General features: G+C 43.4%; 1 protein-coding gene across 2 annotated transcripts in view; it reads right to left on the bottom strand.

Annotated features, from left to right (window-relative positions):
* Positions 1-2043: 2043 nt before the first annotated feature.
* Positions 2044-17863, bottom strand: part of wdr70 (WD repeat domain 70) — a 36711-nt gene continuing 20891 nt past the window's right edge. For both annotated transcript variants that reach the window (XM_079363983.1, XM_079363984.1), the window contains exons 11-18: positions 15009-15108; positions 14546-14630; positions 14316-14454; positions 8276-8376; positions 7525-7604; positions 5970-6086; positions 3546-3708; positions 2044-2817 (exon numbers count right to left, since the gene is read on the bottom strand). In XM_079363983.1, coding sequence (XP_079220109.1) covers positions 2730-2817; positions 3546-3708; positions 5970-6086; positions 7525-7604; positions 8276-8376; positions 14316-14454; positions 14546-14630; positions 15009-15108 — 873 coding nt within the window. In that variant the 3' untranslated portion in view covers positions 2044-2729. The remainder of the gene's footprint in view (positions 2818-3545; positions 3709-5969; positions 6087-7524; positions 7605-8275; positions 8377-14315; positions 14455-14545; positions 14631-15008; positions 15109-17863) is intronic.

Raw genomic sequence — 17863 nt, 5'->3', positions numbered from 1 at the left:
GTCCCCTCCTCTTCTGCATTCCTGCACACTAGCTCAGGGTCTACAGTAAACAAAGCTAACTGTAAAGAGCCACTGACCGATATTCAACGCGCCCAAGAATGTTTCCACTGTGCAGAGAAGATCTGTAAATGCTGCTGCAGATCGACAGTGCCATTAAGCAGGAGCTTAAGGTGTGTTTACAATGTATAGTTGATGTACTGTAGGTCTTCTGGGAAAATTCCATCTGGTTTTACTAGTCACAAAAGTTAAAACACAATATTGACATATTTCATTTCGATAATGATTATCGTATCAATAATTTGATATGTTAACTTTATGGACAATGGATTAAATAACCAAGTAAAAGGATCCCCTGAAAGTAACAAACTCCTAGGTTACCATAACCGTCCCCTGCAGCCTTTGTTTGCTCTATGGGGCATTTTAGCATCTTTTAGATTTTTGGTTTACATACACAACTCTAATTGTTTGGGTTCATTTTATTTTTCTCCTCATTAAAGCTCTCAAACATAGTGAGCCGTGTTCCGCTCAACAGCCCATTGTACACTACCGACACAGCACCAAAATTCATACAAACAAATATCCAAAAAGATAACGGGTTAAAGAAACAAATATATTCTTCTGGTAATGGCAGAGTCCAAAAACAGAGTTAGAAGGGAGTAAAAGTGATGTCAGGAAACACAGAGTCCAATCGAATTTTGACGCTCTGAACTGCTGACTGTGTTATTATGAACATGTGTCATTGTTGTGTTTAATATCAAAAGCCAACTAACTGGGACCGATCCACAGAGAGGAGAGAGAGGTCAGACAGTGTAGAGAGAAAATCTTTGTCAGCATGAGATGAAAAGGTCAACACTAGAAAAAAAAGAAAAGATCACCAACATTGTTTTGTAAGTGAGAGAAGAGTTCATATCCTATGTGTGGTGTTTTTTTGTTTTTTTTCCAAGTTGGATTTGATTTCATGCTTGTATTTAATCGGCGGGTGTAAATTATTTTCGACTACGACTTGCATAAGAAGGTGTCGTAAGATGTTTTCCGTGGGACTGCTTTTTTCGTGTTTGAATGGCAAAAACGAGCTCTGTGGGTTCTGATTAACGAGGAAATTGTATCTAGGAAGAAAACTGGAGCAGCACATAAACTAGCATGATGGAAAAAACATAGACGCCACGCTATGAACTGTAAGAATTGAACAAGGCTTCTGCCCTCGACGCGTCCACCGGTTGAGGAAAGGGTGCTGGAGGGACAGTTTAGTGAAACAGCAGTCACTCGTCACCTCCTGCTGCTCGCTAAAACGCTCCTCTCCTCCAGCAGGGCTTGACGTCAGCCTCTCCAACATGAGGCCCATCTCCTCTTAAAAACAGCACTCATTGATTTAATCCCTCTATTTTTCTTGTCCTGGGATTTTTTTTGTCTCATATTTATGACCACAGGACTCTTGCCAGGACACAGAGACATTCAATTGTCTGCTTGTATCTGTGATTGGCTCACAATTTAAGATCGCTCTGCAGTTCAGTCATGGTTAGTCACTGAGGAGAAACACCAGTCAAATGACAGCTATGAAGGCTTTCCATGCCTTTACGATTTTAGATTTCTGAACACATGGAGGGGAGACAGAGCAGCTGTGAGGGTCAGGTTTGTGTTGGCTTGTGGCGACATCTCTCATCTCTTCGTGTGTGAGTGGTGTTTTTTTAAAAGACACCTCATCCTGCTTTCTTTTTGGCTTTAACAGTCAGATGTACTTCTGCATGTTGTAAATCCTCCTCATCACCCACACAGTCATCAGAATAACACAAATGGTTTTTCTTCTCGTCGATGGTCTCATTAGCGATACAAAGGCATCAGGATGAATTTCACATGAAACAGCGAGACTCTCCTTACAGAAGGTTTGAAGCAGGGACTTTAAATAAGAGTTTTGGAAAAGGCTGGGTGTTTTTCTGCAGGGTTGAGCCGGCGCTTCCAAAAAAAAAAAAAAAAACTGAAGGAATTTGAGAGAGGAATTTCTTTGATCAGCTGGTAAAATCTATAACAGTGGATGAAATATCACCATTTTACGAGAGAATACGAATTCCTTTATTCAGGTTGTTGAGGTTAAAGACAAGCTGCAAAAAAAACAACCCACTTTGAATTAGCAGTTGGCTGAAAGAAGTTTTGTGTATCACATCCAACAAATTGCAGTTCTGAAAATTGCAACCCGCTTTGTATACGTCTTTACAATGCACTTCTCACAAACTAGTAAACCGTTCTCCGTAGCTGATGAACAGAACCAGACCACAAAATCTGGAGCTGATTTATGAGGAATTAGCAAAGTGGAGGGCTGTGGGAGGAGAGGACAATAGAAATGATGAAAGTAAAGTACGTATAATCCAAACAGACATAAAAAGCCAAGTTCTCTTCGTGGTTGATGAATTGCAATGAGAAAACATAAACCTGTATAAAATGATATTAGGCCTGCTTTGTAAAACTGCCTGTGCTACCCACAAAATACAGAAGCATGCAGATAAAAACACTGGAGCTAAAATCACATCGAAGATGGGAGGACAGGTTTGTACTATTTAGTAATTTAATTGATGCTTGTCTGCACAGTTTGTGCCAGTAACTCAGTACTCTGGGATTGATCCTGAGAACTTGAGGTTATGAGGTTTTTTTTTTTTTTTAAATCCAACCACAGGCCGACCATGTCAGCGATACTTTATAAAAAAAATAAAATAAAAAAAAACTGCTGTTAAAGCAGCTCAGATCTTGCGTTTCTTCCACTCTGGTTCCTTTTCTGCCTCCTCGTCTTCCTCCGATTCCTCTGCAAACACAGGCTCTGGCTGGGTGCTGGAAAGAATCACAGAAAAGGCGTTCAAGTCCAACAGTTTTGGGGGGTTTTTTTGTCAGGCAAATCCAGCAAAGCAAAAAAACCTTCAAATTAAAGAATAAAACCGAGAAGACAGCTGTGATGACAACTGGGCTTTAAGAAGTTTCATAGTGTAGAAGAAGTGCTCAGGACTAACTGTTTCTTCTGAAGTGTTGATTGTTCTTCGATGTTATAGTTACGTGGAGTAGAAAACTTTAACATGTAGACCTGCGTGTATACAGGTCTGCTCCTACATAGAAATCATTTACTCCCCTGCAGAACAAAGAGAGTTGTGATGGTGACTATATATGAGCTCCTGGAGTTCAGTTCATGGTGCAGTTTATCACATTAATAAGCTGTAGTGTTTATCAATAGAGTGTCGGTTGTCCGTCCTGCGTTATGAAAAGCAGACTGCTTGAATTGGCACGTGGCGCTTACAGATCTGTCTGCGTCTGATAGTGATCTAAAGCTGTCCATTACTTCCTCTGCTTCCTGCAGTTTAAAGAGTGTCAAACTCTTTAAAAATGCATGTGTCACATTAGGATGAAGAAACCCAAGTACCATCAATATAACCTGATTAGCACTCCGTACGCTCGTCTTACGCTCTCCGCTAATGAGAGGAGACGAGCGAGTGAGGAATAACTGATAGACCGCAGAGGGGCTGTAAATGATTCATGTCACTTCAAATGAAGATATGAGCTGTTCTTACTGCGTGTACGCTGGGGCAACCCAGTACGGGTTATCAGAAGCTTCCTTGGCGTGCCGTAGGATGGCCTCTCGTGGGTTACTGTCGTCCGTTTTGTCCAGAGCGATGTTCTTCACGATGAATGAAGACAGGGTGCCGCCGTGAGCCGCAACTCTTCCTCCACGACCTGAGGACACGTGATCACTGGATTAGTCACAGTTAAGACTTGTACACATCAAGACCTTTAATGCAGAAGAACAGAGTGGCTCTAATATATGTACGGAAAAAAATAAAACATATATAATATAAATATATAATATATATATACACACACACATTAAGTATTGTATGTGAAGTATGTGAACTGTATTTTAAAGGCTGGATGTAAAATGAGTAAACTGAACGTTTTACAGTCCCTTCATAGTAGTAAGCCAATGGTGGAGAAAAACAAAGAAAACAACATTTAAACATGATGTAAAGTCGGTCCACCTTGTGTTCGTCAATGTTTATCATTCACTTCATCTTCAGTATGTGAACAGTTGTTGTTTTAACCAGTTATATCGTTTAACCCAGTGAGTGCTGTAACACAGAACTTCTGTTTGAAAAACATCAATCTGTGTCCTGGTCATGGAATAGGCTAAATATATAAAGAAATAAGATTTTAAATACATAACTTTTATTATTTTAGATCTCTCTTTTTGGACTGGTTGAAAACATTCAATGACTTAACATGGATGAGTGATATTTACAGGAGTTGGCTAGTTGGTTGTGAAACTTTGGAGAGGCTCAGGAGATTTCCATCGTTGTGCTAAAGCTAATGCTAACACTCAACTTTAAAGCAAATAAGCAATGTTTGTGTCCAGTCCTTAGGCTGAGTGATCACCTGGATAACTAATCACAAACATACTGCTGTTGTTTAAATGCAGGGTTGGCAATTTTCTCCAGGTACACTTTGAAATTATTATTTTTTTTTTTTAAGTCCTGACAGAAATTGATGTCCTTTTGAAACTTCAACCAATGTCTGCCAAGAGGTAACAATCTGATGAACCAATCACGCCTCCCTGCTCGCTCTCTACCCCATGCATGCACGAGCCCACACTCAAAGCATGAGCTGAGGTCTGCTTCTGGACCAATGGTGCTCGTGCATGTAAGTGTGGGGCGTGGCTTTAGAGGGAGCACATTGTTCTTTCACATTCTAACAGCTAAATCTAAGAGCAGATGTAAGTCGCTCTGAGTCATTTTTTCTTACTTTCGTGTAGCTACATAAATGTTACATGGCTCTGTGCTGCGGTTAAAGCACTTCTGTGTTGGCTGTGTTCACCTGCACTTAATGGAGCTTTTGGAGAAAATATACTTTGTGCTTTCCAGAGACGACATTATTCGCTTGTCTTAAAAGATCCCGGCATAAGATTTGTGAAAACACAACCTTACGTACGTTCCCAAACATGAAGGGATTTCCTTGCTGCAGTCGGGAGTTGGGAGGTTGTTTAGGAGATTGAGAGGCACCTCTTTCCCTTGCTTGTAAGCATTGAGCCAACCACCAAACATCACCTTGCACTTATGCAAAGGCTTTCTGCTCGCAGGATAAACAATATAAAGACAGCCTGTCATCTCAAAACCACTGAGCTGCTGTCAAGTAGTCAAACTCATTTTCATAAAAGTACAGCTTCATGTTCGTCTTTGCTAAAGCTCTCCTCGTGTTCCCTTTGCGCTTTTAGACAAAATCCTGTTGTAATAAATGCTGCTCTCTTTGTGTAGGGGACATCTTTTACAATCTTTACCGGTCAAATGGAACAAAGAAATACTGATCAGAATCAACATTTTTTAAGGGAGCGTCAGTTGCTGCTTTGTGCACCTCATGTACAGAGGCTGCAGTCATCACAGCGGGCGGCCTCGCTTCCAATCCGCATGTCATTCCCCGCTCTATCCCGTCCTCGACCTCTAATGAAAGGCTTACAACCCGCAAAAAATAAATCTTTAACATAAACGTATTTTGGTTCTTTAAATGCATGAAACCTGTCTACGTCGCATGTTGGAACAAAAGGTCAACAGACCGGCTCCAACACTGGCTCCAGAAATACTTTTTGATTTAATGGTCGTATCTAAGCTGGGAGAGAGACGTGAAGCAACAGCATAAGAACAAGGAATCTTTGAGAGGCCGAGTTGTTGCAGTACGACATGAATTCAGCTGGATTGCACAACACCGAAAACATCAACATCTGTGGATTTGTGCATCTGCTTGAAACAGGATCATGGGAGCAGAGAGAACAGGAGTGGTGAGACTGCAGAGCTGTAGCTATGCTTACAGGACAGTATTGATTCGTTTCATTTTATCGTTTGCCTCGTCCATCAGAGACACGGGCGGTTCACTTGACCTTTTTTTTTTTTTTTTGTCTGGCCATCTTTCCTCTTCACCTGTCCTGTTAAGGCAGGGTAAAAAGAACGTACCTGGTCCGGACACAGGCGGCTCTGGTTTGTGGGATTTCTTCGGGTCCAGTCTGTCCTTCTCCAGCTGTTTCCGTGTACTCCGCTGCCGGGCCTCTCTGAACATGGGCAGTGCATGAGCTGGAGACACAAAAAAGGGGCAAACAAGGACAATCAAGTTGCGTCGGTGACTCAAACTGCGTGATCACAAACACAGACGCACAAATGAGCAGAGCGGACGCCGAGCAGTATGGTTTTGTGTTTTTTGACACTGTGCCGCTTTTTTTTTTTTTTCTTTCTTCGTGCGATAAAAGTCGTCAACCTACTTCTTCGCCGCGCTGCGTTCACGCTCAAAATACATGAACCCGCTGACCTCAGGCAGCCTCACTCCTCTGCTGGCATCGTACGCACACCAACACATTCATTATATGCCCTGTGTTTACATTCAGACTATCTCTCCGCTGCTCGTCACACTTTTGTGAACTCCATCACAATAAAGGCCCGCAGCACTTAAATCCACAAGTGTGTGAACATGTGCAAGAGTAACGGAGACTGAGTGCCCTTGAATGTGTGCGAGAAAGTGTGTGTGTGTGTGTGTGTGTGCTCTGCTCTTCTCCTCACGGCTTTCAGAGACACTTTACTAAAGGTTTAGATTAAGTGATTTTCCATTCAGGAGCCCTGTTGCTGTTCACTGTTAATTCGTCTTCCTCCACGCTACATTAAGCAAAAAGGTTACCGTTAACAGATTCCCTCGCTTTTCTCAATGGGCCGTCACTCGCTTCCTGTCCGCTTTAATTTTCCAGCGCCAGAGCATCAAATGCGTCACTCTCCGCTCGTGGCGGTCTAACGCCTGCCTACTTCACACCTTGTTGGCATCAGTAGCCTAAACAAGAAATCGAGTCTGAATCGAGCCCCTTGCAGCCAATCAGAGGCGGCCGATCGCCAGGTTCGTGACCTAAGGAGTGAGAAGCACGCAGAGAGGAGATGACAGCCCCGTGTTTTGGAGGTTAAGGTGGGATGACAGGATGTTGGGAGGTGAGCGTGTGTGTGCGCTGGTGTGCACGGTGTGGACGAGCAGGAGGAGATCACGCCAGCAGAGTGGGAAAGGCGGCTGTCCTTAGCGTGATCTGTGGTGGCTGGGAAGCACATGGCCACTGCATGGCTCGCGGCCCTGAGGCTGCTGATCGACTCACCCACGCCCCACGCCCTACCTACTCCATCAGCTAATAGACCTGTGAAAAGCCTGCATAACTCTGACTGCTGCCAAACTCTCTGGTATGAAATACTGTGTTTGAATTTTTTTTTCTTCTCTTTTATGCGAGACTCCAAGCAAGAAGAAGCATGCACAGTGACTCAAGCGGGATTACAGAGGAGATAAGTACTTCACTTTAATAGCTTCTGTTTAATGATTAAAGGTGTGAAAGTGTGCTGCATGCAAAGAAAAAGAATGGGTGCAGAAAAGAAAGTAACTCACCGTTTAACAGGGTTTAATACATCGAAGTGATGTCTCAGTTTGTGTCTGTGTTTACAAGAACAGCCGCAAGGAAAGAAGAAAGGGGGAAAAAAAAAAAAAACGTACGCGTGATGATGTAATCTTGTGTCAGCGTCTCTGCTTGTCTCTCCTTCCTCTGGCTCTTCACTACACACAGCTTAGCGCCCCTGGGGAAAAAAAAAAAGAAAAGAAAAAAAAAAGAGCCAGACATTTACAAGAACTGCTTCTAACAGTCGAAGACTCGAAGATCAAGGCTGAGGTCACCCGTCGGCTACGGTGATCTATCCGAGATGATAGGCTTCGAAACTATCGGCCCCAAACATTTCAGTCACTTTTTTTTTTTGCCTACTTGTTGAATCCCGCCATCTTTAGACGTCGTGCTATCATCTCCACTGCTCTAACAGGCAGTTTCTACACTTACACACCGTGTGAATCGCAGCAAGTGTGTGATTTTGTTTATTTATGAAGAAGAGCGTTCTGCAGTTTGAATAAATCATTATTTTCAGGCTTTTTGCCTTTATTTGAAAGGACACTGGATAGAGTAAGAAAACGGGAGAGAGAGCGCGACATGACATGGGGGAAAAGGAGCCACAGGTCAGACTGTGGAACCCGGGCCGTCCGCTTGAAGGACTACAGCCTCCGTACATGGGGCTCGAGCTAACCGCTAGGCCATCTGTGCCCCAAGTTCTGTAGTGCATTTGTCATCGGTAGGATCATTCATTTGTTGGTGAAAGCCTCTTCAGAAATGATCGTTGTCTATAAATTGTTTAAATAAAGCATTTTCCCCTTAAAAAAACTAAAATAAAATTAAAAAAATTAAAAAATCCCCCAAACATACCTGTGGCTTTTAACAGGGTCATAGTACACCTTGGCCAGTCCATTTCCAGTCCCCACCATAATCTGGTTTAGTTTGGGGTGCCACAGGCAGCGGACTACGCTCTGCAAAACACAGACGGACAAAAACAAGATGAGCTCATCTTTAAAAAAAAAAAAAACAACACAGCACTGCAGTGAACATCCTGCAGAGACGTTTCTGTGATATTTTATTGTCGGAGGTATTGTGAGTGTGTTGGTTTGTGGTACAGTGGAGATCAGTCCCGGCGTGCACTGCTGCTCTAGTTGACTATATTTGGTTGTTGGGATGAGGGCTGGATCCCTCAGTCTTTGTGTGACAGATGGCCCAGTGCCAATAGGCCAATGTGGCCACATTTATTCAGAGAGGTGTGTGTGTGAGAGATAGAGACACTGAAAGAGGGGGCAGAGAGAAACACACACACACACACACACACACACACACACACACACACAGAGTTGTGGGACAGTGATGAGGGCCTTGAGTTTATCCTGATGTGTAAGCCAGAGTAGAAAGCCAGACGGCCTACAGTAGAGCTGCGTCTCTTTTCACACATTATTAGAGCATCACAAACTTCTGCTTCAGATTATCTGTGTAAACAACCATCCACAGATATTTTGGCTGAGCATGTTCAGTAGTTGCTCAGATTTTTTTTTTTTCCAACAGAAATCTGGCATGTTTTTATTTTTATTTTTATGTGGAGCAGAGAAGGCACTCTGGGGGGGCAGTGGGGGTATAGGCCAGGGGGCATAGGGTGGGGGGTGGGTAGGACAGCCACTGGGACGTCCAGATTCGGTGACGGTAAAAGCTGCTTAGCGCCCAGCTGTTCGCCTTCCCACCAGGATACCAGAGGAAGGAGTCTCAATCGCACACATCAGTCACACACACACACACGCACAACAGAGGACCGGCGCGTACCAAGAGACACATCTCTTTCATGCATGTCCACAAATAAAATGTTATCAGGGCTCATTGACGATTTTAATGATAGCTCAAAAGAAAATCCTACACAATACAGCTCAAAGAATTTTTTTTTTTTTTTTTTTTTTAACTGACATTGAATAAAACATTTCCACAATGTGCTTCAGTTCCACACAAACCTCACATCTACGCTCTCAGGCCAGCAGTGCACGGGACAGATGAGGGTTAATCTGCTCAACCAGATCATGAGCCGGCTGTAACTGATAGAAGGATCTGGAAAATGCTTTTATCAGGAAGTGCTTAACATGAGCCTCTCTTTATTCCATTCACGTATCGAAACACTGATGATAATGCACGGGAATAATTCAGACGAATGTAGAGCACAGGCTGCGGCTGCGCTTCACTGTCGATGTAGAATGGGTTAGAAATTGCAGTGTCAGGGTTGAAGCAGACCGTCTTTGCCAGCAGAGACAGAGGTGACAGTTAGGAATGTGGTTGCACTCAACAGGTTCATTTAAAGCTTGAGCAATTCACCCAATGCTCAGCACGTTTACCTAAACCGGGATGAAGAAATGAAAGTGACAAAACACAGCCAGGTGAGTGCGGCCGAGGCGACGTTCGGAAAACAACCTCTTCAGACGCAAACTAATCTTTCTGTCAGCAGTGAAAAAAAAGTGGAAAAAAGAGCCCAAACAGCCCCCCCCCCCCCCCCCACACACACACACACACACACCAGCTGGATCCACTGAGAACCCCGAGCCAAGCACAGCTCAGCTCAGCCCAAGAGGAAGGCTGCTCTCCAGATATCCCGAGCCGCGTGTTTACACTGTTCAAACCCCTGTTTAGACTTCATGTCCACAGAATTACATCACATCACGGAGAGGGGGAACTTTAATCAGGCCGTTCTTCAGTAGCAGCTCTCTTTGTCCCATCAGATCAAAATACTAACAGTTGATTAGTGTGAACAGCGAATCCATCAACATGTATATCTGATGCTGAACTATTGTTGAGCAGTGCTGATGGGACACGATGGTTACAGCTGCCTTCTTGTTACGCTGCCTGGCGAGTGGATCCAAATGTGTTCAGACAAAATAAAGCAGGAGAGCTCTCGACTTAGCACCTCGGCTACACGCTGAGCAGGCACACGTCCGACACATCTGTAATTAGTATGAACTCGCTTTCTGTTGTTGCTTCTGGCTTTCGGTGAGATGAGCAGGAAAGAACAAAGTTAAGGCCTTCCATTCTAGCCTGGCTGTCCTGACTGAGGATGAAAGAGCGACGTTTGGTCTTAAAAAGGGCTGCTGGAGGAACGGCTCACTGTTTGAGAGCTCTGAAGCACGACGTGGGAGGTGGAACAGAAGCAAACAGAAACCTGTGAAGGTGATCCAAAAATAGCTCTCAGCCAACAAAAATCCCGCTGCATGTAGCAGGTAAGACGGGAGCAGCTTTTTTTTTTAAATGTTGAAGGGTCTTTCGTCGCACTCCTGAAATGCAGAAGAAAACAGTCACAAGTGGAAAACTGGTGCCGTGGAGCTTAAAAACTGCTGCTTTTTTTTGCACGCACTTCTACAGAAAGTGCGAGGACTCGAGGTTTTTAGTTGAATTCCAGCCAAAGGCTCACTGAGTTGACAGTCGTTAAAGTCTCACTTGTTTTTTTGTGCACCCAGATAAGCTTCAAAGATTCTCAGCTATTAGCTATGGGGGCCAAAGACCGCCTTCACTTCCAATTGCAACCCAGAATTCAGGTCCGAGGCTCGTGTTGACCGTTTAGACAGAGAGGACTGGAGGACCTCCCTTTCACCCGCCTCCGCTTTTATAAAAACTGCACTTAAATTCAGGGGCCATCCGTGGAGCAGCCGGCTGATGTAAACAGAGTAAATGGCACGTTCATCAGGTTCACAGAGTGCACGTCGGCTAGAAATGACTGATCGGCCGCAACACTACAGTTAACAGCATCAAAATCATTTCTTCACGGGGAGGAGGGGAATCTTCACAATTAAGCATGGGTGGTGAAGTTACACTTAGATTTTGGTAACTGGGTTTCAGAGGGTTGCTTGATCCAGAGAATGTGATAAAATAAAGGTTTGTTCCAACATGTAGACATCCAAATGTTCTGCTGTGTCAACCTTACCCCTAAAAACTCCAAACAAGCTTCACAGCGTGACTTAACTTTTCTCTGTGTTTTAATCTGGTCGCCTACAAAACATAGAGACATAAGACCTGCATGCGGGGCTGCAGAGGGAGGGAGGAGGATCATCCACTAATTTACTGGTCTTACATGGGGCTTGTGTATGGTTGAGAAAGAAAGAAAAAAAAAAAAAAAAGAAATAACAATGGTCGTCAAATACACCTGAGCAGCACACAAGAAATAAAAAGCACTCTTCATGTTCCCCCCTTGCAACAAGGGCCGATCACATCGCATGTTTTCGATCCCATTGTCATGCATGTGATAACCCAATCAAACATGTTAGGTTACTTTCATGCACATTAAGTAAAATGACGGCGAAAAAATCCTTTAAGAAATGACTTTAATGGCATTTCCATCGGCTATGCCATTTAAATTTTGAGAGCTTAATTGTGCTATTTGCTCAAATCAAAGCAATGCCAAAGGCGATTGGCCGCCTGTACAGGTCTCTTGGCCGCATTGTTTTCCGTGGCACCAGGTCTGATTTAGAAGGAAGTCTGCTGGATTTGGGTAAAGCGCTGAGGGTGAGCAGAGAGGAAGAGGTCTTGACGTCTTTCAAAGTGAACGTGAGCTGTAGCTTTTCGAGCTTCTCCCAATGGAACATTATTTGTTGGAACAATGGATGGAAAATAGAAAAATCTCTCCCAAACGTTTAAAGTCTTCAATAAGTCGTTCATGTTTACAGCCTCTGAACTCTGAAGTGTAGCGGTAAGTGTCTTTCTTTGATGCTGCTCACAGACAGGAAGAGGGTGAATCTGTTTGCATAGAGTATGCAATTAGGACTCGTAATTTTATTGTTGGAGAATTAACAATAGAAGCATTGAAGACGTCAATAAATCCAAAAGATATTTGAAGGTAAGGTTGGACTAGAATGATTTTGAACGTAGCCTCGCCTCAGCGCTTCGTCTTTAACCAACCCCTCTCCTCTGTACTCCCTCTTAAGCCACGCCCCTCACTTACATGCACGAGCCCCATTGGTCCAGAAGCGGACCTTGACTCATGCTTTGAGTGTGGGCTCGTGCATGCACAGGGGTAGCGAATGAGCAGGGAGGCGTGAATTGGTTCATCAAATTGATACCTCGTGGCAGACATTGGTCGAAGTTTTTACAGGCGACCTCTTCAGCACCCAAAGACAATAGAAACGTGTATCTGGAGAAAATCACCAACCCTGCCTTTAATGTAAACAAGTCAAGCTTTCTCACTAAAGATGTGTACGTTCGACCCACTGGATGGAGCTGTGCTTGAATTTTGATTGTACAGGCGTTTTATCTAACAGGCATTCTTCACCGTTGCGATATAATGTTTGTGCAAGACGAAGAAGAAGAAGAAGAAGAAGAAAACGACGAAGAAGAAAAATTCTCTGTAACACGCTGTTGTCTGTCACAAATCATTTTTTAACACTTCTTTTATTTAGCCCCCACTGTGGGCTGTAACGTTATACCGATGCCAGCATTGTTACCAGTTTACTTCCCGCTCCTGGTGTACACTAAAAGAAAGCTCAAACTTCTTTCATAGAAACTTAAATACATGTAAAGCCACAACATAATGAATACATGTTTCGTGTAATGTAAGTTATTATCTCAGTTCATTTAGGTCAGCCTAAAACACAGACGGCCCTCCCCTCGGTTTGTGCAGCCGGGTGTGCGCTTAGCTTGCAAACCTTGGCAAAGCATTGAAACTAACAGCAGCTGGCTGGCAGGGGGGGGGGGGGGGGGGGGGGGAGATGCTCGGACACACAAACACAGCTTTTGTGTCTTTCTCCCCTCTCTCAAACATGTTTGACTCTGTGGCCAATGTGAGAGTGTCATGCCTTAGCTAGAGACCAAGAAAGAAGCCGTTAGCCTCCGTTACTGTCGTGGCTATAGAAACACAAGGAGAGAGCAGAAAGCAACAACAGAAGTGTTTCTGCAGCAGACAGCACCTCTGCCCTTTATTTCAGCACCTATGGCTGCCTGCCCCTCACCAAAATGGAATTCCGAGAAAGTAGGATTACTATAATGTGCTGTATGCGAACGTGTTTGACAGTGTCGCGGAACATGCAGATAATTAGATTTTCGAGTAGGTAGAACGCGGAACGTAGGAAAGCGTCAGACGCTTGGCTGCCAAAGCTTTGTGGGAAGATCTCGCCGAAAGGAAAGGTCAAATTACTCTCACTTTCTCTGAGCTTCTTCCTCTGTGTTTTCTCTGAAATCCTGCTACTGTCAATCTTTCAACTGGGACAAGATGATGAAAAGATGCATCGAGTTCTGCAGCTGCCGAGGTAAAACTAGCCATAGTGTTCAATTATTTGAATAAACAATTACAGGAGGCATTTTGCCATTTAATTGACCAAAAAATTACTTATTTTAAAAATGATTCATCTCGCAATTATCTACATTTTCAAATAATTCCAAACTCGCGTGCTTCTACGAGATGCCGTCCAGCCTCTGTGCTGGTTCACGTCCGGGCAGTAGAGCAACGGGAGCAAGGCCCATTAACCGGAGCGAGAGCGACTTCATCGCTCCTCTTCCTGCAAAGATCTCTGTTTCAGAGGAGCGACTTGGACATTTCTCCTCCAAGATTTAGCTTTAATAAATGCACACTGACATTAATGCACTCCTGACCTCATCCATTGAAACAATCATCCGTTGGATCAAACAGTGAGTTAAATGAACCTCCCACTTCCATTCGAGGGACGTTTCGCTGCTGCCGTTTCAACCAAACACAAACATGTCGAGGCTGCAGTTGGCAAATCGACTCAGTGCGTCGAGGACATGCACGTTGTTTTCATTAACTTTTTATTGTTTCACAGCGGATTCCTTTTGTGTTTCTTTTCCACTGTGCATCATCTTGGGTCACTTTTGGTTTGCATCCCACATATTGGATCGACTCGGCTGAGAAACATCTTGTGGTCGCACAGATGGGAAGGCGGGAACTTACTGCGTTTGTGACCTCGATTTCGTAAACCTTCTGAAAGGAGGCCCGGTCGAAGAACACCAACTTTCCGTTCCCCTCTTCTTTCTTCACCGACGTCCCCGTTACGATGAGCTTATCGTCTGGACTAAAGCAGCAGTCGGTCCTGATGAGGGAAATCACACACACATTCAGTAGAGCCGTATGTTATTTATACGTATGATTCATTAGAATGAGGAGCACAGATCTTGGCTTACATTGTGAAGAAGTTGGTGAGGCCGGTAGCTACATTCACAGGCTTCCTGAAGTTGCGTATATCCCACATCTTCAGGGTGTCATCACCTTGGAAACCGATGGAGACGGCAGATATATTAACCGTTTGATTACAATACACAGTCATCATGGTGGAACAGTTATTCATGTTCCCGTAGAGCATGGTGTTGTCTCGACTTACAGCCAAGGCTCTTCGAGAGACTTATTCACGTTTACTCCCGATGAGCTCAGACACCAAAACACAAACTGTGTATAGGTTGATTGTACTTTACAGTCGATTGGTTGTGGCTCCTGTTTTTTTTGTTTTTTTTTAACTCAAAAAAGAGAGAGACTTTACTTCTCTTCTCAGACGCCTCGCTTTGAATGAAGGGACTAACCATCGGACCTAAAAGACGGAGGATCTGTGCGGGGCTGCTGATTTGGATTTGAAGGAGCCGACTTCCTTACCTCCACGTGAAGCCAGAGTCACGCCATCGTAGGAAAAGGACAGGCAGGACGTGTCCGATCCGGGGATGTGTGCTTGTTTACAGTGAAATTTAGTGTGCACCTAAAAAAAAAAAAGAGAAGGAAGAATAAAATAAATGTTCATGGAGAAGTCCTGATGCTCCAGCTTTAGAACCTTTATAAACAGAAATAACGACGTATGAAGTCGATTGTGGCTCGACTAGCTTCCTGTCTTTCCCATAAACACAGCAGTAACTACAGCGTATCAATATTAAACACAGTCTGTACGATATCATGATGTACTTTATTATGAAACTGCTCTCTCTCTCTGTTTCAGAGGCTGAAGTTTTAGGCGCTCAAAGCAGCAACAAAAACACCTTTTCATTCGGTGTCTTCAACACACGCCGTTTCAATTTCCTCCATAAAACAGCGTCAAATATTTTCTACTTTAAAGCCCAGCCACTACTTATGAAATGTCACCAACTTCACGCACGCTGTACCCACCACGCTCTCAAGCAGCACTCCAGACCACAGACGTTTACCTTGGCAGGCTGAGCTGCCTGTCTGCCAGACACAGAGTATTTGGAGTTTTTCCCGTGCTCCGACCTTCAATATTATTCTAATATTCCTACTGAACAGCGAACCAGCCAGCAGCCCTGGGTTAACATGGCGGTGCTGTGGATTTTTCATACAACCTATACTTAAAGCAGTATTAGGGTCACAGCGATCAGCCAGTAGCAACGACAGTTTTTAAAGTGACACACATGAAACCTAAAACCATTAAAAAGCAAATAACAGAAGAGCTTCTCAACAGCACATGTGCGAGTCATTGTGATCATTAACAAAGTCTTAAAGTCCGCTCTCTGAATAAATGGACAAAGAACTCCTAGGTCCGAGGTGGTGTAAAGCTTGTTCAAGTTTGATATCGTCTGTTGGTTTCTGGTAGCTCATCAGGCCGGAGATGGTTATCTATTAACCCCGATGATAACAAGCTAAGTCAGATCTGAAGAGAGATTACAGAGTTTAATTAAAGCAGAACTGACAGAGAAATCTGTCACTTTTGTTTAAAAATCAATGAATTTTCTTCCAGCCAGTATTCCCCATGAGTCTTCACAGACCAGTAGAAACATTTAAAAATAAATAAATAAATTAAAAAAAAACACTGTGCAGCTTTTGAACAGTCTACTTGCTTTCTCTTTGTGTCTCTGCAGAGAAGGTTCATGTCGACATGGACCCCCTCTGAGCGACATCACTGCAGCAGTATGAACAGAAAAAAAAGAAAAGAAAAGAAAATCATTCCGACAATGTTTTTGCAGTGAAATAAATGACGGAATGGACACGACCTCTGAATAATCCCAATCTTTGAGACGCTAAAAACAAAGCAGTTCATCAAGATGATCTCAATCCGGAAGATCTGGGAAACAGACTTTAAGACATTTGACCAAAGTTGCCTGAGCTGAATAAGTTTGTGTTTTGGATTTGTTGAAACAAAAAAAAAAGCAGCAGTAAGAGAGCTCCATTAAAGTCCTTGTTGTTGAGACTTGTAGTGTGTATAATTCTGCCCTCATAACTATTTCTCCGGCATGTCGCTGTATATGAGAATGTGACCTTACTCAGCTTGGCTGCGATGATCAACATGTACGGCTGAAAACCAAGAAGGCTGACTGACATTTCAGTCGCGGGTCATCGTGTGGAGCTGAGACGAGAGTTAAAAGGGAGTAGAATCTCATCTTTGAAACGTTCCTTTCATACAGATGTCGAAGAAAGAGAAACATTGTTGGCCTTTACGGCTCATTCTCGAACCCGAGACAAATTACCACGCTGTTCATCCAAAGCGCTTCTAATTAGTCCCAGCCACGGCAGACACGTCCTCTGCAAACAGAAGCTTTTTGAGATTCACTTTGAAAACAGCTGTTTCCAAGATGGCCCGCCATTCAGTGTACCTTCTCAGTGCAAATAGTGTACTACTGTTATACGAAGAGTGTGTGTGTGTGTGTGTGTGTGTGTGTGTGTGTGTGTGTGTGTGTGTGTGTGTGTGTGTGTGTGTGTGTGTGTGTGTGTTCAGCTCCAGGATGAAAATAACCCAGCTCGACAACTCCCCCCTCTTTCGCTTCCTCTCAAACACACAGGAAGAAATCACCTTTGAACAAACTGAATGACTTTATAATTGATGCAGCTTCATTCGACATTTAGTTTCCACTCACCGATGATAAGAAACCAAAACGTGCTCAAATAAATTATTAGAAATACATTTATTGACCAAAGTATCGCCCAAGAATGATACCAATCACAGCATTGGACACAAGTTGCCAATTTTTGAGACGTTCATTCTTAAATGTTGTGTTAATACATTTATTTGGGCATCTTTGCATCAAATAATTTGCTTAGTCTTAAAATTTTCAATTTCTAGTAGATCTTTTAATGATTCCAAATATCTTCTTTTGTATTTAAAGCTTTCAAAGATCCAAAGACTTTTCATCCACAAGTGTTTGAATCTATAAAAGCAGCACATAACCTCATGTAAAATATGCTGCTGAATGTTTTTACATCTCTAATCAAACTAATCAAGTCATTGTTTCAGCATTTCATATTATGCCTTATGGTCCATGTCCACTTTCTGCTCTCTCCTCATTGACTTCCCAGTGCCTCAGTTTTGCCTCCGAGGCCAGGTTACCACGATCGATCATTAAAAGAAAAACCATGACGCAACAGCCTGAGAAGTAGGCCTGCAAACACTCAAACAAACATAACCTTGGTTTATACGGCAACATTTTCATTAATTCTAAACGGAATGCAAATAAATCAGTGAAAAGAGAAGTGCTGCAATACAGTCTTTTGACTCCGAGGGCTGGATAAGG

The sequence above is a fragment of the Symphodus melops genome (assembly GCF_947650265.1).
Source record: "Symphodus melops genome assembly, chromosome: 16".
In the NCBI taxonomy this organism is placed as follows: Eukaryota; Metazoa; Chordata; class Actinopteri; order Labriformes; family Labridae; genus Symphodus; species Symphodus melops.
This window is presented reverse-complemented; position numbering and strand designations above follow the sequence as displayed.